Below are 25,909 nucleotides of genomic sequence, written 5' to 3' on the forward strand. Positions count from 1 at the left end.
CTGTGGTTTTCATGTTTGAGCTGCTGCCCCTTTAACAGAGAAACCTGCATCCTAGGGGCTGGAGGGGTACACTTGGCAGCCCTAGCAGCTGCTCCAACGTGGACTCCTATTGGAATAGCCCCACTGCAGGCGTGCAGAATCAGCAGGCATAAGAACACCCCATCCATGCCCCTGACACTCCCTCTGCTTCCTGTGGTCCACTCCTGCTCTGCCCTGAACAGCCCCTGTTGCATGGGCAGCACACAGCTGAACGTGTACCTGGCGTAGAGGGCCCCTGCACCAGGCCTATCCCCTGGGGTGGCTGTATGCCTGCCCTCGTGGGCCCTTTGCCCCAGGCCAGCTAGTAGAAAGCCACTGCAGGGCAAGAACAAACAGAGCCCTGGCACTTCTCCTTTCCCTGTTTTCATTGCCTAGTCCCCAAGATTCAGCCTGGTACGTCAAGAAGCAGCACACCCCAGCCTGGCAGTCTTCCCCGCCGGCACATCAGCGTCAGACGGGCACTGGATCAGTGCTGATTGATGAGACCTGGCGTGAGTGTCTGAGCAGGTTTCCAACACTGCTTACACACACCCACCCCGCCCCCGTGGTAAAGTACGGGCTCTCAGCCTCCCTGCAGACACCAAGCCGGGGTGCGGTGCGGCAAGCACTCAGCTCAGAGTTCTGTACACCTCCTCCGCCCCAGACTGTTCTGTCGGCCCCTGCTGCCTTTCTCTTGCTACTCTGCTTTCAGAACTGGCTGCAGCGGTCTGCAAGAGCACGATGAGCTCAAGGAGGTGCCAATTTGGATCTGGATTGCAAAGCAACTCAGCCCAGCAATTTGCCAGGGAACAATTTACCCAGGGGCATGGTGAATTCTCCATCTCTGGCAATTTTTAAATCAAGATTAGATGTTTTCCAAAAGATCTGCTGGAGGAGTTATTTTGGGGAAATTCTCTGGCCTGGGTTATGCAGGAGGTCAGCTTAGATGATCACAGCGGTCCCTCCTAGCCTTGGAATCTGTGAAACAGCCACTGTGCAGAGATGCTCAATAATAACACTCAGCAAATCCCCCCTAAGGAGATCAAAGCACTTTACAAGGGACCACTAACCCCTTTTTACAGATGGGGAAACCGAGGCACAGAGCAGGGAAGTGACTTGCATCAGGTCACGCTGCAAGTCAATAGCTGTGCCAGGAAGAAAACCTAGGTGTCAGTCTGGAATCCTCCCCACTTGGCTACTCTGCTCCCTGGATTGGAGGACCGGGGGTTGGGTTCTCTCCTTGTTTCCTTGTACTCTGTATCCATCTGTTGTCTCTTATCTTGCCCTTACACTGGAAGCTCTTTGGAGCCGGGACAGTTGTTTTGTTCGGTGACTGTACAGCGCCGAGCACCAGGGGGTCCTGGCCCATAACTAGGGCTCCTGGGTGCTACCAAAACGCAAATAAATCGTTAATAATCATATCAAGACAAGAGCCGCTTGTCAAATGCAGATCTGGATTGGAGTTTGGATTTCAAGCACCTCCCCAAGTAAAGGGCTGTCTCTAGTCTTTGCTGTCACAACCGTAGGCTGCTGGCCTGTCTCCCCAGCCTATGAGGGATTCACTGTCACATCCAGGGTCCTTCAGCCCCTTCCTCCAAACCACCGTTTTCTTAATTCAAATAAAACCTCCACAAGTAACACAAAGCTCCCAGCCAATGTAGGCTGCTGGGACCCAGAACCTTTCACTCTGCATCCCAGGGCTAGTCACAGGAGCCAACCTCCCTCCTGCAGCCCCATCTCCACCCCGGGGTCTCTCAGCCCTTTACAGGGAACACCGAACCTCTTCCCAGCTGGGTGTGATAATCAAACAGGACGGGGGCCGCACCCCCTGTTCCACAGCCCCCTCTCTGGTTCAACCCACTATTACAACTTCCCTGGGGTACTCGGATATCACTGCAGTCCTTTGGCCCATCCCCTACTGTAGGACTTTGGGGAGTCCTGTGAGTCATTCAAGGGTTTGGATTTTCCACCTCCTGCAGGGAGTGGGGACGGCTCAGAGGTGCCAGTGAGGGGAACTGCCCTCACAACCCCCCGCCCTTCGCCTCCAGGGTGGGTAGGAAGGGTTAGTAGACAGCGCTCTTGGGGCTGCATCCCATCTGCCTTGCTGACCCTGTACAATCTGCGCAGCTGGGGGAACCTCTGAAACGCCCATCCCAGGGGAAAGCGATCACACCAGCTCCCCACCCCTTAAGAGGCCGTATCCCTCATAAAGCCATGACGTCCCTGGGGCAGCTGAGCAGAGATCTTCCCAGCAGCAGCCTGCTGAGCTGCAAAATAAGAAACCCCAGGCGCAAGGAAAGATGCCAAATCCCCAGGGCCCGGGCTAGCTCAGTGCATGCTGGTAGTGACGTGCGAGATTTGGCGATCGGTTCTGCAGTAACCTCTGCCAGCTGATCTCCACAGCACATGCCAGATGCTGCTGCCACTGACAGCTAGCCTGTGGTGGTGGGGTGTGGAGAGGGAAGGACTGTCCCCCCTCCATGGAGAGGTCTGATCTCTGCCTCCTACCCACGTCTTGCTACCTGGCGGAGCACGAAAAGGCACCTGCCTCGCAGCAGTAGCTTACTGCCTCTGGGTCTCCAGCTCTGTTAATATTTCACTTGCCAGGGGACACGATCTGGACCCCCTTCATTCCCATTGTAATGGCTCTGAGCCACACAGGTGCTCCAGGACTGTGTTCCGGGGGCGGAGAATGCCAGAAACAGCCAAACCCCCCCCCCAGGCCAAGCGCTCCAAACTTGTGCAGGGACTTTCCAGGCCTGGTTCTCGGGAATCGGCCGCTGAGGGTTGCGCTCAGGACAGCGCAACGGTTCCGAAAAGAGAGACAGCCATCGAAAGCGTGAGGGGGGTGGGACAAAGAGCCACCCCCCTCTTGATTCAGCCCCACCCACTCAGGCTGTAATCTTGTGTATTAAGCAGGATCAGTCCTGCTCCAGAACTGTGGGAAACCTCAACATCAAACCTAGGAAGCAGTGTTAACGATTCAATAGGGGGCGCTCTTCCCCCCGGCACCCCATCCCTTGCAGAGTCAGTACTGGAAAGAAGCCCCAGCATGGTGCTAAAGGGGCACAGTGCTGCTGGCAGGGCTGTCTTGCCGATGAGATACCCCTCGAGGGCCTTAAAGATCAGTTGAAGAGCAGGGGTAAGTGCTCTGGGGTCTTGGCCAAACTTCAGCTCTGCCTCTTTAAATTTCCCAAAGGGGTTTTGGTGCAAAAAGATGTTCTTCTTTGCCCCTCCTGAAAGCTGTTGCTAGAGTAAAACAGGTGCTACACCCCAGAGGTGGCTGCATTTCAGTGGTTGGTGACTGATCCCCACAGACCCAGCGTGTAAGGCAATTGGGGATCCTTCACGGTGAGTGGCCTGACACACCTGCCCACACAGTCGGTTGCTTTGCTTCTCATAGCAAAGCCTCAGCCTCGTGTTTTTATATATGTTTAAGGTTTAAAGAGCAGGTTCGGGACTATCTAGAAAAGCGGGACGAGCACAAGTCCACGGGGCCGCATGCGCTGCATCCGAGGGTGCTGAGGGCGTTGGTGGATGTGATTGCAGAGCCATTGCCCACTATCTTTGAAAACTCGTGGCGATCGGGGGAGGTCCCGGACTATTGGAAAAAGGCAAATATAGTGCCCACCTTTAAAAAAGGGAAGAAGAAGAATCCAGAGAACTACAGTCTCACCTCAGTCCCAGAAAAAATCATGGAGCAGGTCCTCCAGGAATCCATTTTGAAGCACCTGGAGGAAAGGAAGATGATCAGGAACAGTCAACAGAGATTCCCCAAGGGCAAGTCATGCCTGACCAACCTGATTGCCTTCTATGATGAGATAACTGGCTCTGTGGATGAGGGGAAAGCAGTGAACATGATATACCTTGACTTTAGCAAAGCTTTTGACATGGTCTCCCACAGTATTCTTGCCAGCAAGTTAAAGAAGTATGGGCTAGATGAATGGACTATAAGGTGGATAGAAAGCCGGCTAGATTGTCGGGCTCAACGGCTAGTGATCAACAGCTCAATGTCTAGTTGGCAGCTGGTACCAAGCGGAGTGCCCCAAGGGTTGGTCCTGGGGCCAGTTTTGTTCAACATCTTCATTAATGATCTGGATGATGGGATGGATTGCACCCTCAGCAAGTTCACAGATTACACTAACCTGGGGGGAGAGGTAGATACGCTGGAGGGTAGGGTTAGGGTCTAGAGTGACCTAAACAAATTGGAGGATTGGGCCAAAAGAAATCTGATGAGGTTCAACAAGGACAAGTGCAGAGTCCTGCACTTAGGAAGGAAGAATCCCATGCACAGCTACAGGCTGGGGACCGACTGGCTAAGTGGCACTTTTGCAGAAAAGGACCTGGGGATTATAGTGGATGAGAAGCTGGATATGGGTCAGCAGTGTGCCCTTGTTGCCAGGAAGGCTAATGGCATATTGGGCTGCATTAGTAGGAGCGTTGCCAGCAGATCGAGGGAAGTGATTATTCCCCTCTATTTGGCACTGGTGAGGCCACATCTGGAGTATTGCGTCCAGTTTTGGGCCCCCCACTACAGAAAGGATGTGGACAAATTGGAGAGAGACCAGCGGAGCGCAATGAAAATTATTAGGGGGCTGGGGCACATCACTTATGAGGAGAAGCTGAGGGAACTGGGGTTATTTAGTCTGCAGAAGAGAAGAATGAGGGGGGATTTGATAGCAGCCTTCAACTACCTGAAGGGGGGTTCCAAAGAGGATGGAGCTTGGCTGTTCTCAGTGGTGGCAGATGACAGAACAAGGAGCAATGGTCTCAAGTTGCCGTGGGGGAGGTCTAAGTTGGATATTAGGAAAAACTATTTCACTAGGAGGGTGGTGAAGCACGGGAATGGGTTACCTAGGGAGGTGGTGGAATCTCCATCCTTAGAGGTTTTTAAGGCCCGGCTTGACAAAGCCCTGGCTGGGATGATTTAGCTGGGGATTGGTCCTGCTTTGAGCAGGGGGTTGGACTAGATGACCTCCTGAGGTCTCTTCCAACTTCGATCTTCTATGATTCTAAGCAAAGGCCCCAGCGCAGAGGGCTGAGTCAGCTCATCTTAAGGCAATGCTCTGCTCACGGACAGAAGGCTCCTCCTTCCAGAAGTGCAGCCGAAGCTGGGCAGATGGCCGAACAGCTGGAGGGGCAGCTGCAGGAGCCCAGGAAAGCAGACTTTGTAGTGTACATCCCATGAGCATCAGCAAACCCGAGAGAGGTTGAGTTCCCTGCCTCTGCTTCTGGTCAAGAAGCCATCACATCACATCACATCCCATCACACATGTGGGGTTATTTTTTATATATGCAGCTAACTGCAGATGCAAATCCAGCCATGTCGAGGGCCCAGGACCTTGCAATTCAGAGGCTTAACCTTCTAAATAGTCAGATGGGTGCCTGTCGTTCATTGCAGGTGCAAAACAAATATGTGGGCACACGATCTGCAAGGGCAAATTGCACCCAAGGAAAGGGAGGCTGTCGTTTAAAAAAATATATGCACTGGCCAGCTCTGAAGCTGAGAGGGTTTAGTCCCCCCCGCCCATATCCCTGCGTACTTCTGTGCCATGTTGACCTCCGTGGATCTGAGCACACCTAGGTGTGCCTAACACCCATTTTCTCTTGGCTTCTCCTCTCTGTGCCTCACCTTCCCCAGCTCTCATGACAGAGGCCTTCTCTGCTCTGCCTGCTCACTTGCAGTTCCAGTGCACACGGCAGGAGTGTGCCCCCCCCCCCTCACTGGGGTTTTTTCTAGCACTGCACCATAGCGTGCCAGGCAGACCGAGCAGATTGCTGGGCAGTGACTCCAAAGGATGGTTTAAAGGAGCAGAATGGGTGGACTCCAAAGGGAGACCTCTTTAGCAGGAGGGTGGGATGGGCGAGGGGGCTGTCAGCCCAGAGGGTGAGCCCGCCAGGAGGGGCCTGTCCAGCAGCAGAGGCATTAAGCTACAGCTTCCAAACCACGCAGCTTCCCTCCTGTCCCAGAGCGTGGCCTGTTTCCAGCACAGTCCCAGATTAGAGGCTGCCAGGGCTGAGCCCGGGCCTGCTGCTCTCCGAGCCCTGCTGGAACGGGAGGCTTGTGGGCCGGCTCTGACCTTCACTTTGCACCCGGTCACGCGCACCAGGTCAATAACGAGGCGGGCGATAACAAAATGAGCTGTCACAGCCAATTAACACGCTGGGCTTAATCGGCTTGTGGATGGTTAGGGGCCAGCTCTCAGGCGAGGGAGTTCCAGGTCTGGGAGCATCCCTCCCCACCCCCCGTCCCTCTTGCTCTCCTGGGGAAGCTAGGGTCAGTGTCATACAATGCGATCGAGGCTGGGGGGGCTCTGGGTCAGCAAGGTCATGCCCCCCAGGGGAGCTCTGCTGCAGAGCGGGAGGCCGGCAGACCAGGGCTATGGAAGTCTGAAAGCAGCCTGGAAGCTATTCTTTGCTCAGCTAGATCTCATGACTTGTGTATTAGTGAGGTTCTTTGCCAGGCACTACCATAGGACACCCACCCGCATCTCCTGATGGAGGCACACACCCCCCCTTCTAGATCACACCTCCCAACGTTCCTGGCTTCCTCTTGATCCAAGTTAAAGGCTGCTAGGCTCAAGCTGTAGCATCGGGGGCAGGAATCTGCCGTGGCCACAGGCGTCAGGACCAACTCTAGTCCAGAAGTTCTGTCTGTGCAGCCACATCCTCTGTCCCTGGTAAACCCCCAAAGGATCATTGACCTAAGCACCCAGTTGTTGGAGGTCGAAATGATTTGCAGCCCCAGGCTCCCGCTGGATCCCTTCCCATGCAGGAAGGCGCCACAAGCCACTGGCTACATCGTCTGCAGCAGGCCAAGAGACTGCAGCTCCTCTCTCTGGGTTCTCATGGCCGGCTCTCCAGCGCAAGCCTCCACATGATCAGCGACATTTCTGCCCTCTCCAGGCTGGACCCACGCAATGCACTCTGCTCACAGCCGCCTGTGGAGTGCAGCCGGTGCAGAATATAGCTCCAGGCCCAGAGTGGCCCGAGGAGCACCTAACGCCTGCCCGCTGGTCTCCTCACTGGCTTTCTGATCGTTTACAGGGGGAGCACAAGGGGCTAATAATCTCAGATTCCCTGCCTGACCTGCTTTTGTGGGTGCTGTTATCACACCGTTCTCAAGAGGGGGCTGTGGTGCGAGTCAGTCTTGCATTGCCAGACACCGCTGGTCTCTCTAGGAGATGCTACCCAAGAGGAAGGTCCCATGTTCCGGGACCCCCAGTCTTCTAGGCACTGATCACTCTGCTAAGAGGAGGTTCCCCAGTGTAACCTACCTAGGTATTTATTCAGCTCCTCTCACTATAGTGCCAGGATTCCCTCTCCCTTCACGCAGAGGGAGATTCAGCATCAGGCCTCCGGAAAGCCTGTCTGCAGGCTTGTTCGTTTGTTTACTAGGCTGCAAATCCCTTATATTGTCCCAATGCAGCTGATTTCTGAGCTGCCTCCCAAATGAGATGATTGCCGTTTACTTGTGCTCAACAGCATCAGTTGGGCTTGTCTCCATCTCCTGCCACCGGAGGTTGCTGTGCAGAGACGCTCCTGCCCATGTGCAGAGTAACAGACGCTCTCTGCTCACAGCCTGCAGAGGGCACGAAACAACGGTCACAGTGCAGCAAAAATCCACCCATCCTGCGTCATCACCCGCATTCCAGACGGTAAAGGCAGAGGGGGCCAGCCAAAGGCATCCGATCCATTCTGTATGGCAGCGATCAGCTATTCTGGTGAAAAAAACCAACGGGGTCAACAGATTTGCTCAAAGCCTGGTGAGATCAGAGCTCTCCCAGGCAGATGGCTCCCAAGAAATTAGCTCCCTGCTTGTTTTTATGATAGAAGCAATTGTAAATGAGATCGTCTTTCTTTGCCCCTGTATTGGATGTAGTTCCCAATGCGCGATTTAAAGCAGTCGCCTCTATGTCATCCAGAGGTATCACTGCACTTCTTTTGCGCTGCTGATTCAGGCAAAGCCCCTGGGCCTACGCAGACTCGTTTGCCATAGATTTGTGACCCCAGATTTATGGGTAGCCCTAGCCACCCGCAGCGAGGCAATTGCTTCCTAGAAACGTCGTTTGGTCACCAAATGCTGTCAGTACAGTCGGTGCTGTATAAACAGAGATGGAGACATGGGCCAGATTCTGAGCTCCAAGGCATTGGTGTAAACCTGGAGAGACCCCTCCAGTCGATGGAGTTACACTGATGTAACAGAGGTCAGAATCTAGCCCATGATCTCTGTCCTGAGGAGTAAATGAGCCAAGTTCTATCCTTGGAGGCAAGCGTTGGAGTCACAGTGCTGTAAATGGGAGCAGTGCCTGTGTGTCTGAGGTTACGATTTAGCACTGAATAAGTACCAGAAATGCAGGCGAGACCTTGAGAAACCTGATCAGAGACCAAGGCAGGATTCATCCACGCAGGTGTAAATCTGGAGCAACTCCACTGGAATTACTCCAGATTGACACCAATGTAAGAGTGACCACATAGTGGTCTTGCTTGGAGTGGTACAGTTTGGACCTGATTCTGATCTCCATTCCTCCAGCATACACCTGATTTGCACTGGTCTGAGATGAGAAGCTGGCCCTTGGCTTGCTTTTATCCTCTAGTGGTTTTTCCTTTGAAAGCCTTTGCGGAGGAGGGCTCAGGAATGGATGCCGTCACTCCACTGATTTATGGAGTGTAGCCTGGCCTCAGAATCAATGATTGAACAGTCATTAAAAACCTCCATTTTCTATATGGCTGAGGAAGGCTGGGAGCATACATGTCATTAATTCTGAACAGGGCCCCTGCCTTATTTCCCTTTGCTGGTTCCTGACCACTGGGAGTTTAATTCACAACCTCCAGTAATGTGAATTACACATATGATCAGATTACACCTCCTGCAGTAATAAACGCCCGTTCAGAATTTACATTCGGGGTCACAGTGGACAGTTCCACTGCCTGGGCCATGTAGAACGGAACAGGATAAGGCGGTGCACGATACTGGATGGGCCACAGCATGGGCCAATGGAGACAGCACTGGGCTGGGAGTCAGGAGAGCTGGATTGTATTCCTTGCTCGCCACTGACACACTACGTCACCTTGGCCATATCACTCAATGTTGCCAATTCCCCAAAGCCATGCAACTGATCCCCAAATCAGGAGAGTTTAGCAGGAGAATTATGTGGTGGGTTTTGGCCTGTCTTCTGTTTGAATGCCCCCTGCCTCCTGTCCCCAGCGTTTGCATGTGTCCGTTACCACGGCCCTTCTCCCAGCGGTATAGCATAAGGGGCTTTGGGGCCCGGCTGCAGGAGAGCAGCACCCTTGTAGGCTGGCTGCATGTTTCAAGCAGCAGGAAAGAGGAGGCCCCCAGGGCTGCTGGGGGTTATTTCATTCCAGTGATTTTAGGTAAAGAGTCTGTTAAAGACAGATATACTCATTTAAATTCATTTTAGCCCAAGCTGTAACCTGCCGCTTATCACATGAGCCAAGTACCCATGACGTGCTGGATATAACATCAATCGTGAAAGCTCTAGCACCCAGATGGACGGCCTGGAACAGATACAGATGCCTCTGCTAGCCAAGAAAGGCATTCATGGCTCCAGTGATGGCGGATACTGAAGTTCTTACTCAGCACCAGGAAGCTCCATGACATTTGACTTGGGCGGTTTCCTCTACATTTTTCCTTCAGAAGCGAGGCTGCCCCTGGCCGACTCGCCCTCCAGCTGGGCATGACAGCCACAAAGGAGATCCCACCATCCTTCTGAGGGAGGGAGGGAAGAAGGGGATCATTATTAATCCTGGTCTACATCTAGGGAAACTGAGGCACAGAACAATTAAGTAACTAGTCCAAGATCATCCAGCAAGTAAGTGGCAGCAGCAGGGTCAAAACAGAGCTACTATCAGAAGCATCTGGCATTGGCCACGGTGAGAGACAGGATACTGGGCTCGAGCGCCCTTAAGTCTTGACCTAGTGTGGCCATTCTTATGCGTTCCTGGCCTTGTATCCCATCTTTAAACCATTAGACTGTGGGCCAAATCCTCAGCTGGTGTAAACTTGTCATAACTCCATCAACCCCACTGATGCTACAATGATTTACAGCCGCCAAGGAGCTGGCTTTGGGTTTGTTTTTCCATGGTAATTTTGCACAGTCCTTTTGCAGTTTCTTGGTGTGACCCCGGGGCAGGGCTTTATTTGATCAGTTCAGCTCTGGTATTTGATTTTTTTTTCTCTTGTTCTTGTAATTCTCCATATGCTTCTACCGCAACCAGGGAACAAGCCCAGAGCCCTCCTGTGGCTAGCAGAACATCTGTCTGCTTTTATGGGCCTCACAAGAGCTCAGATCCTATGGGGGTTGGCTTTTTATTAACACTCCTATTTGCTTTTTTACATTGATGCTTTTATTACAATGTCACAGCAGAATTGTAACAGCAAAGTCATGGTCCAGGAGGGGATTTTCATTACAACCCTGTTTTCAGGCACTTTTCTGGGGGGAGTGGGGGAGGTAGATTACCTTTAGGTTGAAATTTCTCACGTTCATTCTTAGGCCAAAAGGTGATTTTTCTGGCAGAGATTTAATATAGGAAGCCTCTTCTCTTCTGATCCCAGGATGAACCAGAAGAGGCTATAAAGCATTTCCCTGGGGTTGTTTTTTTGTTTTTTTGTTTTTTTGGCTGGGATAATTCCATTTTTAATGCCTAGGACTCCGTGAGGAGATGGACTCTGAAGCATGAGGGGAACGAGGATTTAGAAGTAATGTTCTGCTTGAATCTTGTTTATTGCCCAGCGCACACACACGAGACAGCATCAGGCACTACAGAAATACCTGCAAGAGAAATACCTGGGCCCTACAGGCCTGATCCGATTGGGATCCGGGAAGTGGGCGGGCGAAGCCCATCCACTGCTAAAGGATCCCCCCCCGCCAGCCTAAGAGGGGGATCCACAAGACCTGGACACCAAATAAATCCGGGGGACAACTAATGAAATAACAGGGACAGGAGTGCGGTCAAAGGGTCAAACGAAGGGAACCGGCTGGGGACACCGAGCAGAGAAACCCAGACAGCACCCATTGCTCCTCAAAGGCGTCAAGGGAGTCAGTGGACGCCACTCAGAGGAACTCTGCCCGGATACGTGAATGGACGGAGGATCGGAAATAGGCCCCACAGTCACAGGAGACTCCATCGGCCAACCTCCTCACTCTGGTTTTATAGATGGCTGTTTTAGCTAGGGCCAGGAGGAGGTTGACCAGGAGATCCCGTGACTTTGTGGGGCCGCGGATAAGGAGTGCATAAATAAGAGGGTGAGGGGAAAAGTGCAACCAAAAGCATAATAAAATATTGGTGAGGAGCCGGAATAGGTGCTGCAGCCTGGTACGCTCCAGATATGTGTGTGCCAGGGTTTCCCTCACGCCGCAAAAGGGGCAGGTGTCTGGGATAGAGGTGAACCGCGCCAAGAACACGCCCGTGCTCACGGCTCCGTGAAGGAGCCGCCAATTGATATCCCCGGTGGGCCTCAGGACCAAGGTGGAATATAGGCTGGACCACCGGGGCTCCTCACCCTCCAAAGGTGGCAGGAGGTGCCGCCATTTTGTATCGGGGCGGGACACAAGGGTGAGGGCGTGAAGGGTGTGGAGCACGAGCGTGTATGGATGTTTCCTTGGCGCGGTCTGGAAGCAGACTGGCTGCAGCTCGTGCAGCCGGCTCACGATGAAGCGGTGGGGGGGGTCAGTTGGGTCCACGGGGCAGGGGCCCACCGTACAGGCCTGATCCTGGGAGGTGCTTTGCGCCCTCTGCTTCCAGTTGCAGTCTGGCAGGATTTAGCCTGTTTTCAAGAGGGCTCAGCTCCCACTGAGAGCAAGGGACGTCCACACGCCACCCCCAATGCTGAGAGCATTGGTTGTGGTTTGGTGCTGAACGGTTTTTTGTTTTAATCCAGCCAGACATTTTCCTGAGGCACCAAGGCACAGAGCTCGGCAAGGGGACCCTCCCAAGCACCATAACATTTTAGGAGGAGTCTCACCATGCCCAAAATTCTGCCCAGACAGGGCAACAAACTCATGCTGGTCATGCCCAAAGACTGGAGCTTGCGACTCTCAGCCCTGGCATGGAATCTGCTTCCACCTCCCTGCAGGACTAACTACGAAACATGACTTCAATTTTTTTCCAGGCACAGGGGAGCAGCAGGGGGAAGAGCTGAAGCTACAAGAATTCACAGAGGCTAATGCAAGGTGAAAGACCACAGGGTGTCCTGCCAATCCAGATAGAAAGATTTCTGAGGCTGCTGGCCCTGCTTGGCAGGCCGCCGTTAGAAAGAACTCTTCAAAAATAGAAGTGTGCTAATCTCAGGAACCTGCTGGAATTGTCAATGACATTAATGAAGTGTTTTAAAAGCAGAGCGAGCGCCTTGGCTTCTTGGGTTGTGCCATTCCTTGTAATTTTCCACAACAATCTAAGGGACGCCCAGGGCACAGCTCTCTGGAATGGAGTTCTGCTCTACAAGGGAATAGCAAAGACTAACGTCAGGTGCGCTCTTCGCCTGTGCAGGAAGCATGGCCCACAGCACTGCGCCCTGGAAATGGGAGGGGGAGGAGGGAAAGTGAGTGCGCTATATGGGGGTGGGAGTGGCAGAGTAGCCTAGCAGATAGGGAGACCTGTGTTTTCAAGAGACCTGGTCTGCTGGGTGACCGTAGGCAACTCACGTCCCTCCCTGTGCCTCAGTTTCCCCATCTGTACAGCAGGGTTAAAGATACTGGCCTTTGTACAAGAACTAGTTATTACTAATCCAAAAATGTCCCTTTCTCCTCCTCTTAGCACTGGATGAAATAAAGCCAGGCACGAGGTGCTGACCTATTGGATGGAGGGGGAACATATTCATAACCAAACTACTGGTGGAATTGCTGTTCTCCTGCTCTCAGACAGATGGATATTTATGCAGCTGTTTTAAAGCAGTTAGAGAATGGGACAGGGAGTCAGGACGCCTGGGTTCCATTCCTTGACTCATTGTGACATCTACCAGACCTCCAGGTAACTCATAGTTACTCATGATTTGATGGGGCTCGTTTTATGCCAAAGTGGATGCACGATCTGTTAACACAAGCAAGGCTGTTATTAACAGGACACAGATAAGGAATAGTCTTTACCATTGTTTTACTTTAACGGCTGTCCTCTCTGTTGTTTGTAGCTCAGAGCACAGCTTCATTCTCGTCAGTTCGGTCCTTTTCTATTTGGCAAACAGGGATATATTTTCTCGTCCCTGATGGGGCTTGAAATTAATGTTTTGGTTTTTGTTCGCAGCTGTCAGGGCGCAGGTTGGGTCCCATTTGATATTTGTTCTATCCTGTTACAGTGTCTACAAGTTCAAAGAGACATTCTCAAGTAATTTAGGCTCCAACTTTGACCTCAGCTGCTGGAGAATAGCACCTGGATTCGTACTAGCTTAGATTAAAAAAAAAGTTAAGGTAGGATTCATACAAAAACAGCGTCTTCTGCTCAGTGCTCCCTCTGCTGACTCTGACAAGGCGATTCACAAACAGCACAAAGAAGGTGAGTGCACAGACGGGGTCATTTCAAACTCCTCTCGGAACTAGTGGGGAAAATTCAGTAATTAACCGATAAATGTGTATGATTCCGCAAGCAAGAGGTTAATACAAACACTGCCATAAAAAGAAGGGCGACTGTAAGTCCCTTACGTTGGCAGCAGACAATACAGCTTGAGCTCCTGACATGATTGGTCTAAATCAGGGGTGGCCAACCTGGGGCTCCGGAGCCACATGGGGCTCTTCAGAAGTTAATATGCGGCTCCTTGTCCAGGCACCGACTCCGGGGCTGGAGCTACAGGCGCCAACTTTCCAGTGTGCCGGGGGCTGCTCACTGCTCAACCTCTGGCTCTACCACAGACCCTGCCCCCGCTCTACCACTTCCCCTCCACCTCCCCCGAGCCTGCAGTGCCCTCACTCCTCCCCCCTACCCTCCCAGAGCCTCCTGCATGCCACAAAACAGCTGTTCAGGAGGCTGGGGAGGGAGCGGGAGGCACTGATCAAAGGGGTGGGCGGGAGGCGCTGGGAGCACCGTCAGGGAGCTGATGGGGGGGCTGCTGACATATTACTGTGGCTCTTTGACAATGTACATTGGTAAATTCTGGCTCCCTCTCAGGCTCCGGTTGGCCACTCCCATCTAAATGACTGGCTGAGATCACAATGGCGTGGTCATAGTAGTCGGACATCACCAAGCCTTCCTCCCTCTTCCAATGAAACTGAATCTGTGGATCATCAGCAAGGGATCTGAGCATTTCCAGGGCCAGATTTAACTGTGGGGGAAGGTGTTGGGCCATAATGTACATGTCAAAATCTAACCCAGCCCCAGCGGGTCTGTCCTCTCTCCAGGCATGTGAGTAGCTGCTGGTAATGGGAATCGGGGATGGGTGTGCATGGAGAGGTGATTAAGATGCCTATGGTACATCTACACTTCAGCTGGGAGCCAGCCTCCCAGCCTGGGTCGACAGACTCAAGCTAGCTTGGCTCGAGCTAGCACACTCAAAATAGCCACGTGAACATGGTGGCTCAGGGTACAGCTTGGGCTCTCAAGCACACCTGAGCTCCTAGGCTTGAGAGGCCAAGGTGCAGCCCAAGCTGCAGCACTCACACGGCTATTTTTAACGTGCTAGGTCAAGGCACTTGCTTCCAGCCTTCAGTGCCAACATACCCCTAAGGTCCTGTTGCTGCGAGAAAACAGAACACATGGCCTTGGAGCAAAAGTCTGCGGCTTCTTACAGATTCCCCAAGAGTCAATGGGCTTGGAGTAAGAATCACAGTTCATTCTGCAGGGATCTACACCCAGCTCCATTCCCCAACTGAAAGCTCTGCTGTGAGGGCAATCTTCAAAGACTCTTCCCCCAGGAGGTATTTCCATGGGAAGCCTGTGTTATGATGAACAATAATGATCTGCCCTAGGTAAAAGCCCAGGCTGTCGTACAGGTTGAATTTGCAGCATGTAAAAAAGGTCAAAATGGCTGAGAACTGGACAAGTAACAGACTGCGAATCCCAGTGATGAGTCAGCCTGGTGATACTCTAAACAAAAAGCTCTCAGCCATGCTTGTAGCTGTTCCCATCTCTTCACCCTGTTTCAACAGACACGCTAGGCATCAAAGTGACACCCAGAGTGACAATCCTGGAATCTTATTATATAGGTTACTGTAGCACACAGGAGCCCTAATCCCAGACCAATACCACCTTGTGTTATTTTAGTGCCTTTAGAAACGGACTCTGCCCACCACAGTTTAAATCATGTTGCCCGTTCACAGGGAAGCATGGAAAGCCACATCAAAACCATCACAGAGATCCCTTTCTAAGGCTAGTCTTGGAAAAAGAAACCATTGGTCATGCTGGATGCTAGTGTGGGCCAGACTCCCCAAATACTCACCACCCCTTCCATCCCTACAGTAGTTCCAGCAGTGTGTGCAATCTGTGATGTTATTATCGGTTTCATACAAAATCTCACCAAAGACGATTAGCAATATTAAGTGCTTAGGACTCCGCTTGCTCCAGCAGAAGTACTGCCACTCGGGGAAAACCACCCGTAAAGAGAAGAAAATGCAAGTTCAGCCCTGCTCCTCTGGCCACTTTGCAGCAGTGACAAGGTGCTGTTTAGGTAGGATAGAAGGGCGGAGGGTGTAAGAAAGCCGGCCCTCATGGTGATCAGGGGGGTCACGCCCCTAGAAGAGTTCAACAGTTAAGTGTGTTACTGGGCTGATCAAAGAACCCAGAATGATTTCTAACTAGGGGTAACTTTTACATACTCTGTCGAGCCCTGCCTACATGAGGCGCTGAAGTTTGGCAGAGACAGGGGCCTTTCCCTATTGTAAACACTGAGGTACAGATTTATTGCAACAAATTAATACTTTTTACTTATGTTTATAAAATATTGCAGGCATTCAAACGTAAGTTAAACCTCACAAGATGCCCGACCCCTTTAGGTTGCTATTATCCTCATTTTACCAAGGGACAAAACGGGCAATGCCTGAATACCTTTAAATATCCAGGCCTATGTGACTTGTCCATTGTCATGAAAGGAGACTGTGGTGGGGCTAAGAACAAAACCCAGATCTCCTGACTCCCCGTGCAGTGCTTTAACCACTACACAATGCATCCTCTGAGCAGATGTGGCTGGGGGCACTTTATATCTAGAAAAGGTTTACTGAGTGCCATCGTTGGATTGGCTCAGACCTGGATTGCGCCAGATCAAGTTGGATTGTGCCAGTGGCTCAGTTAGAATTTTGAGTATAGCACCTCTGACACATCACTGCTTAAAAAAACAAAAAAAACAAACAAACAATCAAAGGAAGGTGCTTCCTGCAGGTACCCACAGTTGTGAGGCTACCATCCGCCCTTACCATGAGGGAGCTTCATCTGTGCCTACCATGGGTCAGTTCCCCAACTCCACTGGCCATGGGCAACACAAACCATCCCCTCTAGGCCTATGCCAGCCCGGCTACCTCTCTACAGGTTAGCGGCAGGAACACTCCAACCCTGAGAGTCTCCCTAGAGTTTCCAGCCAACGATCCACCGGCCATTTGCAGTATTCACAGATTTGTTGCTTCCAAAGAAGCAGTACATGCCAACTCAACAGTTCCACTTCAGATCACTACTCTGCTTGACACACAACACTTACAGTAAAAACAAAAGTTTATTGAACAAAGTGTAGAAATTCACATGATAGCAAGCAGAAGTACTAAAAACATATGGTTACATATAAAATAAAATCATAACATGTTCTGGAACCTAGACACTTCCATGTCTTAGAGAGCAATGCTCACCCAAAGTCCTTGCACTGTTTTATAGCCAGGTTTGGCTGTGATCTTCCATTCATGAGACTAGTCACACCATTAGCTTGCCTCTTTGGTAAAAGATCTAGGGTGTTGGTTTGCACCCACAGATACATCAGAATTATTGACTGTCCTTATTCATAAACCAGATGCCCCCCTGCTGGCTGTTTTTTCTTGTAGATTTCACAATCTCAATCAGCATTTGACTTAGTCTGTAAATCAGCATCCATTGTGAAGCACACAATAACCAGACAACTGTCCGGCGAGACTCCCTGCCTAAAAAGAACCTGTCCACGGCATGTCATCTCCTGGTTCCCTGCCTTAACTTTAAGATGTTAAGAACACAATTTCCAGTATAAGTAACTCCTTAAATATTATCCGTGCAAACATTTTGAAATGATTATGGAGACCTGTCGGCTATTGCCTCTCAGTAGAGACTTTACATGTCACCCTTTGGTGAACTAATATGCCTATATCTGACCCAGGGGATCCCTGTGCAACCCTATACATCCTTTGTGCTCTCTGCTGGTTGGCATCAAGAAGTCCCTGGGTCACACCTCACTCCTCAAATTGATGCCGTAGGGCTCAGCCACTGGCTAACCTGTAGGCGTCGGCTCAGAACCTTGCCAGGACAGTGGTGGGATTTTCAAATGACCTACGAGCACAAGCCTCATTGATTTGCAATAGGATTTGTGCTCCAAACTCACTTTGGTGCTTTCAAAAATCCCACCCTAAAATGTCTTCCTGTTAAATAGATGCCTTCAGGCCAAGGAATGTGCTAAAAGGTCTGGGCCACTTTCTGCTTTATCTTTTCCTGGTTGCTATTTCTTGATCTAGCTTGACCTCTCTGTTATGGAGACTGATGTCCAATACTGAAATCAGAATGACTACACCTACTACTTCTAGTCTGGCAGGGGTTTTCAATACCTTCTCTCTGCCAACAAAAAATAACCCTAGCCCAGAGGACAGACAGACATTGATTAGAGCACAAAGATGCTGGCGAAGAAGCTGCAACAGAAGTAAAAAAGGAGGAAAGAACTGGGATGGGGTGGTTTTGCATGTTGGTTGAAAAGCTATTTATATTTAATTGGGCATCATGCCTCAGTGGCTGCCTCTGCTGTAAGGAAAAGTACCTGAGAAGCAATAAATAAAAAGTTTAAAGAGAATCTAAGTGCAAACGTGGAGTTTTCCAACTCATTACTTCTGACAGGGATTTGCTGCCGGTATTCTAGAGAGACCTTCCACTCTGCTGGTTTGTTAAATACGTGCTCCTTAACTTTGTTAGTTAAATGCCAGGGATTGTTTCTGTTTTACAAGTATGCAAATCCAAACTCTTCTCACTTCAGTTCACTGCTGTGTGATTACGAAGTACAGTTTGTGTTTATCAGAATTACACAGTAGGCTTAGCCAGATACCTTACCAGGCTTCTCAATGGCATCTGGTCTCTGGAACAGCCATGAAGTATTTCTGGATAGAATAAGGCATACAAGATAACAAGAAAATCAATAGCACATAAAATCTGCAAACTGCTGGCTGCAATTTCAGAGGACACTGTCAGTTTAAATATCATGTTTTCTTTTAAAAAGTCCTATCGTGTTTACTAACAACACCTGAAAGTATCAAAGGAACATTTCTCTATGGGGAAAAAACCAAAAACAAAAAACCCCACCACATCTATGTGAACATTTTGTACCGACTACTGTCACAAGTATACCTAAGATTACTGAAAGCGGTTAGAGAAAAAAAACCCTCTATTTTTTAATTTGTTCACTTTGTGCATTTGACAGCATTTTGTGCAGAGTCATTTCAATGTCTTTGCTGCTTGAGAGAAACATTTTTTTTTTTAAAAACATGCCACGAAAATTGGTAAAAGAATTTAGGGAGCGCGTGTTGTTTGGCAAACAGACTAGATTTCAAGTCAATGCTGCCCCCTTTAAAACTGGGTTTTTAAAACCTAAATTACTTTTAATTACATATGCTGATTGTCCAAGTTGAGTGAAGTGAAAACAGAAACCAATGAAAACAGATTGCGCCCATTTTGCTCTTATTTGGGAGTGCCCGCATTCTAGGGGTTAGAGCATTGAATAGGAGTCAGGACAGAGATTCCATTTCTGGCTCTGCCATCTTGTTGCTGTTTGACCTTTGGTGTGTCTCATACATCTGTGCCTCAGTTTACCCCTCTGGGAACTGAGGATAATACTTCCCTTCCTCACAGTGGGATCGTGAGAATTCATTAGTTAATATTTGGAAAGTGTTTGAACATAAGCACTATATACAGTGAATGCTGTACAGTATTATAATCATCAGTCAATTTCACTTTCTAGTTCTTGACTATCACCACAATGCTTCAATGTTTGGGCTGCACATGCTGCAAGATAATGGTTACATCCAAAACATCAAATAGTTTCCGCAGAATTAAAAAAAAAAATAAAAAAAAAATCCAAAATCTAAGCATAAATACTGACACATTTCTGTCACTTGGGTTTTATAATTTTTTTTTTAAAAAACAGAATTAAAGGTTGGAGCCTTCTATCAACCTAGCAGTGTCTCTAATCTGACTCGTGGCAACTGCTAGGATTGTCTCAGTGGAGCTAGGAGTCAAATGGAAGAGGTCGCTACGCCAGCGGAAGTGTATAAATGTAATACTCCTGTGTTTGGGAGCTGTGTCAAGAACACGGTGGGTTCTTGCAGCAAGACTTTGGCTCCTCAGAAACCTTAGCCACAGGGTTAGCATTCGTCTCCTGGCTAGGACTGATTCTCAGCAGCAGGGCAATTACAGAGACACACACTGTGTGAAGAACTTATTCCATGTGAAACTCATTTATTCAGCACAGAAATCCCCAAATAGAAAATATACAAACTCCAGGCTAAAATTAGTTTCTTATAAAAAATGCATCATTTTCACAGCATGCTGTTGGTTAGCACAGTGGCATTTAATAATGTGCATGCTTGAACTCCCTCTTCATATTCCACTAGCTGCTACTTAGTCTCCTGCAGTGGGACAGGTTGCCCTGTGCACTTCAGAGACCGTGGCAAGTGGAAGACGCTGCCGTATCCAGCACTCAGTATCCCTTCTGACCGACTGCAGAGGCAGAGATTTCACTCCTGAGGCCCAAAGAACGGCCACTCGCCCATTGTGGGGGATCCCTTAGCCAACAATTACATTAAACATCCAAGAACAAGTGGCCCACACAAAATTTTGCTCTCCATGGGCCTGATCCCAAGAGACGCTGAAAGTCTGATTAACATCCACAGCTACTAATCAAGTCAACAGTCACTGTGAATGCTCAGCACCTCTCACGATAAGGCCCCTCATTAGTTACTTTTTAAAGGGCTTCCTCCTAAGGAAGGCTAAGAAACTCCCAGATAGTTTCTAATGACTTGTCCCAAGAATACCAATTCCAATGGTCCCAGGAGTAGCTTTCTAGAGAGGGAACCATGTGTTTCTGGGTGTTCTGCCCTCCAACGTGACTCACAAGCAAAGCTACATTTTGAGGACATCTCCATAGAGCAACCCTTGTGCTGTTTAACGAGTTCTAATTCCATTCGCTCCCAATGGTAAGAATGGCATTTCCAGAGAGGAAATAACAATAGATCAGAAGGAAACAAACAACTCATTAGCTCTGCCCCTTCACCATTAGCCAAAACTAGAAATCAGGATAACTTCTTCCGTGAACTGGTGTCCATATCACAAAAACCACCATGCATTCCCACCTGCTGCCCAGAGGTGGGCTTTGCAGGTGTGAGGCATAGTAGTGGCGGTGGGAGGTGGAGGCAGGGTGCATAAAGTTTGCAGCAACACTTCAACTGCTGTGTGGACAAACAGAAGGCAGTCTCTACTGTACAATGACAAGCATTAAAATCACATACGAAACTAAAGCAGCAAAAGAATCAGCTAAAAGCAGATGCTTACCCCTAACAAAGACATTTGTACTGGTGCATTAAGACGTAGCACGAGAGAAGGGGATAACACAATGCAGTCTATACCACTCTTCCCTTCATGTTACGGGGATGTCCTGTGGAATCATGAAGCTGGAAACAGCTGTTCATGTCAACACACTGGGGTATGCGTGGGGAAGGTGGGATTTGAGGTGGGGGTGAAAGAGTTGAAACTACAATTCCAGATCTACTTAGATGATAAATACAGTAAATATTAAATGATCCTCTTTCAGAAAAGCCTTTTATATCCACTCAGCTATGAAGCCCAAAACTATTACCATAAATCCATGGGAGAAGGATGTGTGTGCTGTAAAACAATTTTGTGATGTATTCTTGTTATACTCATCCTTTAGTCTAAAATGTTCTTTGTTCTAATCTGAAGATGCTGCGCAGAAGAACTTCAGTTAAACTGGGAGGAGAGTCTGTCCCTTTCCAAGATTGGCTGGTCTCTCTTCTCTCTGACACAGAGTACCTCAGTATCCCCTGTAGCAGTTTTGTGGCCTTCATGCCGTCAACCATCCATATCCGTGAATTTTCTCTTCCTGTAATTTTGCACCAGGCTGGAAGCTGTGATCTGAGAAGCCTGCCCCTTCTCCCAGCACTGAAAGTCATTCAGCCCTTTCTGACCAGCTCGAAACAACGCTCGTTCCAGTTCATCCAGCCGTGCAACCAGTGCAGAGGTGTCCTCGTTGTAGGCATTCTGGGAGGAGTCCATGATGCGACGGAAACGGCCAATAAATGTCTAAGGGAGAAAAGCAGAATTACCAAAGGCTAAGGGAGATTCTTCTTGAACTCAGGTGCTAGAGGCTTTTGCTTAGGAGCTGAAAGATTCAGGGTTCTAGTCCCTATGCTGTCTGTATCTATGCAGTCAAGGATTTGTTCTGGGCTAGCACCTGACTGTTGGTAGTGAACTCGATGTACTCAAGGATAAGCTTTACCTAACTGGGGTGGATGGAGTATACAAAATCCTGGCTGGAAAATGTGTGTATCACTGGGTGGAATTAGATTGGTCAAGTGTGATTGTTGCCTTCTAGTTGCTGACCGAGCGGGGCTACTGAAACATAATACAACTATAATTCCACCTCCATTCAAGTGGGAGAAGTCACTGGTTTTGGAGCACGGGGCCTTGCTCGGCTGCAGGCAATTAATCTGTAGCCATGCATTTGTTACAATGCTGCTTAATGACAGGTTTCAGAGTAACAGCCGTGTTAGTCTGTATTCGCAAAAAGAAAAGGAGTACTTGTGGCACCTTAGAGACTAACCAATTTATTTGAGCATAAGCTTTCGTGAGCTACAGCTCACTTCCGATGAAGTGAGCTGTAGCTCACGAAAGCTTATGCTCAAACAAATTGGTTAGTCTCTAAGGTGCCACAAGTCCTCCTTTTCTTTTTGCGAATGCTGCTTAATGTTTTTCTTCTCAAAACTGAGCCAAATGAGACTCCCCTTTTTAAAGGCATTACTACTACTCCTGATTGCATTTACCAAACACAAACCTCCCTCTGCCCCCAAAGCACTTGGGATGCTGCTCAAACACTTTCACATTCAATACAACTCAAAAACATACAATACATAAACAATACACTTAAAAAGCTAAACAAAGAAGGGATCATTTAAAAGATTTTTTTTCCCTACCACTACGGGTAAACACATATATATAATAAGGTACAAAGAAAGGCAAAGGGTTAAACTCTTGATAATCTTTGGAAATTGGGTTTAAGATTCCTTGGGAAACTATGCTTTTAGAAGCACCAGTCACAAAATATGACTGGGTTTTATTTATTATTTCTAGTATACACATTTATTTGGCATCTAAAACTTTGGTATTTGGGTGCTCTACAAGCACCAAATAAAGACTTTCAAGCTCTCAGTGAGGTCTCTCTACTTTAGTCACACATTTCTTTGAACGTTAGTTTATTTATGCCATGATATATAAAACACAACTCATTAACAAGGAGGAGGGACACTGTGGTGGGGCAGATCCTCACTCCAGTCAGGAAGGGGTTAAAGAGCTCTTCTAGGCACAATCAGCATCCAGCCCAGCACACCCGAAGCTGTCAAGCCTGGAGATGAGTAGGTCCTTACAGGGGAGTATCCCTGCTCAGAGCAATGTGGCACTCAGAGGAAAGCGGAGCTCCCCAGGCTCACAGTTCAGGGGCTGCTTATGAACCTCTGCCGACTTGACCGGTAAAGGGACCATCTTTATTTTATTTTCTTTCTATTACAGTCTCAGGCACTCAGCTTGAGTCCCTCAGACACGCAGCCAGTTAAGACCCTAGACTCCCTCCACCCTCTTCACAGAGACTATTTAACTTTTGCCTTGCAGAGAACAATGGGGTGAGCCTGTACTGCAGGATTATTTTGTTTGCCTTTTTTGTTTTGGATGCTGTTATACCAAGAAGTGAGTGGGGGGGGGGGGGGGGGAGGGGGAGCAGCGTCCCTCAGATATACAACCAGAGGACTAAACCCTGCACTCTGAACCAGCAAAATCGCAACACGTACAGCCAGAGAAGATATCTGGGACCATAGAGGTGCCCACTGTCACCCCAACGGGATGCCCCAGAGGTACAATCTCTGACAGATACTTTGCATTTTCTGTTACTAAGAAGTGATGCATCAAAGTGGTTCCTCTTCTAGAAGTCATCATGTTCCTTGTACAAAACTCACAGGACCAAATTCGGCTCCTGGATGCATACATGTGAATCTTAATGAATTTTCTGGGATCTGAATATGCACATCTGAGGTCAGAGGGCCCGATCTTGCAGTCCTTACTCAAGCTAGAATCATGTTTTTACATGTTGTTTACAGCAAAGTTGCAGGAAATATGGAGGAGGCAGCAGCAAAGAAAAAGGAAACCAAAGCTAACAAAGGAACTAGACTTGGTTCAAATACTTGCCTGCAGTATAGTCTGAGCTATCTCTGGATTCTCTGGATTGTCAAAATTCTGGAGCTGGGAGCCAAAGCCATAGTAGAATGGCCCCATTTTATGCAGGTCAACAACATTGGCATCAGCACTGAACACTGTCCGCCAGCCTTCCTTGTAAATCTTGGGCAGTTCCACTGAAAGTATCCTCCGTTTGTTGTCATACAACCCTTTTGCTAGCCACAATGGTATTTCCACCTTTGAACCCTGCATGCAAACAACAGAAAACCCCCCACCCCGCAAAAATATAGATAAATGAACTCTGATCATGATAACAAATAAACATGAGACTCGGATGAATACTGAAGATCCACAAGAGAGTGATTTTATTTCAGTCTACAATAGTAGAAACTAATGTAAATCATAGACTTTTGGTTGTCACTGGCAATATCCGTAGGCATGAAATTTTTGTGAGAACGGGTGCCAAAGTATGAGGCACAGAAAGACAGCTGCATGTGTAAGATGTATATATAAATAAAAAACAATATTGCAGTGTAAGGAAAGTTACAAGCAGAGTCCCCCTGATCCTGCAGACACTTTCATATATGTGCAACTTTGCTTATGTGATCTCCCCCCATAGGATTCCTCCGGGAAGTAATTTTACACACAGAATTTATTTGCAGGGCATGGTCCCCAGACAATAACTAGAATTTAAACTAAACAGCTAACCAACAGTAACTACATTCTCTACCAAAAATTCTCACCTCACTACAATATTTAATGGGCATAACACTTTCAGGCCCTTAAAAAAATACCCCAGCCACAGTCATTGCTTTAGTGAATGCACTCTACAGGCTGAGGGCATGCTACAGTAAGTATTTTCTGATATTGGTTTGAAGAGATATTACCCTTTAATTTCACTAAATATCCCATCGATCTCAGATTAGAATCTGGGGTGGGGGTAAAATGTGCCCACCCAGAGCAGTTTGCAGCCCCCCCCCCCCGCAATCTTTAATGCAAAAATGCATAGAGCCTACCGGGATGTATTGCACCCAGGCCAAAGCTACACATGACAGAGGGTGAAATCATAGAAGATCAGGGTTGGGAGGGAGCTCAGGAGGTGCCTAATCCCCCCCCCCCCGCTCAAAGCAGGGCCCATCCCCAACTCAATCACCCCAGCCAGGGCTTTCTCAAGCCGGGCCTTAAAAACCGCTCCACGCAGAGAGCTCCACGCGGCGGTAACGGCACCGAAGCAGGCGAGCAACCCCGCACCCCACCACTCTGGGGCTGGAGACTGCATTTCCCAGCATGCCCCGCTCCAGGCTCACGCCCTGGCCCCGCGGGCAGACACAGAGCACAGCTCCCGGCCCGCCCGCCGGCTTGTCACGTGGCCGGGCCCGGGGGCTGCCGGGAGCTGTAGTCTCCGGCGGCGGGTTACCTCCGGGATGCCGTCGCTCTGGCCGGCCCCCGCGCCCTTGCCCAGCACGGCGGCCAGGCGGGGCAGGGCAGCCTCCACGCGGCCCGGTAGCTTCTCCTGGGACATCAGGATGTCTTCCAGCGACAGGAAATTCTCCTCGGGCCCCAGCCCGGGCCCCACTGGGAAATAGGCCTCGGACATGGCGGGGCGGCGGCGCGCTCCGACCCCGCGGCTCCCGCTCAGCCGCGGCCAGGCAGAAGCAGCCGCTGGGCCAGGGGAACGGACAACGCGCATGCGTCCCTTTCTCCCCACCCCGGAAGCCCCGCAGCAGCGCCAGGCGAGAGCAATCGAGGGGAGCGGGTGTGCGCGTGCGCACGTGCCGCCCGTCGCACGCGGCCGATCGCCTCGATGGGTGCCTGGGCAGCTGGGAGTTGCGAGGCCAACGGTGTTGCGCCCCGGCCCCGCCCGGCGTGGGGGGAAGCGCTGCTCACCAACCCCGCCTGATGTGTGTGTGGGGGGTCTCCTCCCCCGCGAGCGCGGCACCCCCCCGCCCTGCCCGGTGGATCGTTGCGGGCGGCGCGAGCGGGCGGGGGCGCGCGCTGCCTCATGACTCGCGCGGGGCCGGCCGGTAACCGACAGCGCCGCGGCGTCGAAGCGCGGGGCCGGGGGCCAACGGGAGGCGGAGCATGTGAGGGTGAGGCCCCTCTGCTGTCAGGAGGGGGCTCGGAGGGGGGAGCGCACCTCGGACGGGGGCCCCCCCCGGTACTCAGCGATGTTCCTGGGGGGCCCCCCCCGGTACTCAGCGATGTGCCTGGGGGGGGCCCCCCCCGGTACTCAGCGATGTGCCTGGGGGGGGCCCCCCCCCCCGGTACTCAGCGATGTGCC

The 25,909-nt window shown here is 50.1% G+C and overlaps 2 protein-coding genes across 10 annotated transcripts in view; one reads left to right on the forward strand and one right to left on the reverse strand.

The window, feature by feature from the left end:
* Window positions 1–16,650: 16,650 nt before the first annotated feature.
* GINS3 (GINS complex subunit 3) lies at window positions 16,651–25,318 on the reverse strand. The gene is made up of 3 exons (XM_037877325.2): window positions 25,046–25,318; window positions 23,641–23,874; window positions 16,651–21,489 (listed from the first exon to the last, which is right to left on the reverse strand). The coding sequence occupies exons 1-3, from the start codon at window positions 25,316–25,318 to the stop codon at window positions 21,259–21,261; spliced, it is 738 nt and encodes a 245-aa protein (XP_037733253.1). The 3' UTR covers window positions 16,651–21,258.
* Window positions 25,319–25,565: 247 nt separating this feature from the next.
* The window catches only part of LOC102930647 (diacylglycerol O-acyltransferase 1), a 37,406-nt gene continuing 37,062 nt past the window's right edge, over window positions 25,566–25,909 (forward strand). For 7 of the 9 annotated variants that reach the window (XR_005222166.2, XM_037877318.2, XM_037877320.2 and 4 more), the window contains exon 1: window positions 25,587–25,718. Coding sequence is in view for 8 of the 9 variants with exons in the window: in XM_037877318.2 (XP_037733246.1) it covers window positions 25,631–25,718 (88 nt within the window). In the remaining variant the exon portion in view is untranslated. Of the gene's footprint in view, window positions 25,719–25,909 lie in introns of all 9 variants that reach the window. The other 2 variants (XM_037877321.2, XM_043526083.1) reach the window with 1 other exon arrangement.

This window comes from Chelonia mydas, chromosome 12 (genome assembly GCF_015237465.2).
Source record: "Chelonia mydas isolate rCheMyd1 chromosome 12, rCheMyd1.pri.v2, whole genome shotgun sequence".
NCBI lineage: Eukaryota > Metazoa > Chordata > Testudines > Cheloniidae > Chelonia > Chelonia mydas.

Bases quoted from the DNA above. Each gene is read 5' to 3' on its own strand.
- GINS3 (XM_037877325.2), bottom strand. From the start codon at position 25,318: ATGCGCGTTGTCCGTTCCCCTGGCCCAGCGGCTGCTTCTGCCTGGCCG. The intron at 23,875-25,045 runs GTAACCCGCCGC...GTTTGCATGCAG, and splicing joins AGAGCGACGGCATCCCGGAG to GGTTCAAAGGTGGAAATACC. The intron at 21,490-23,640 runs GCAAGTATTTGA...TTTCTCCCTTAG, and splicing joins TAGCTCAGACTATACTGCAG to ACATTTATTGGCCGTTTCCG.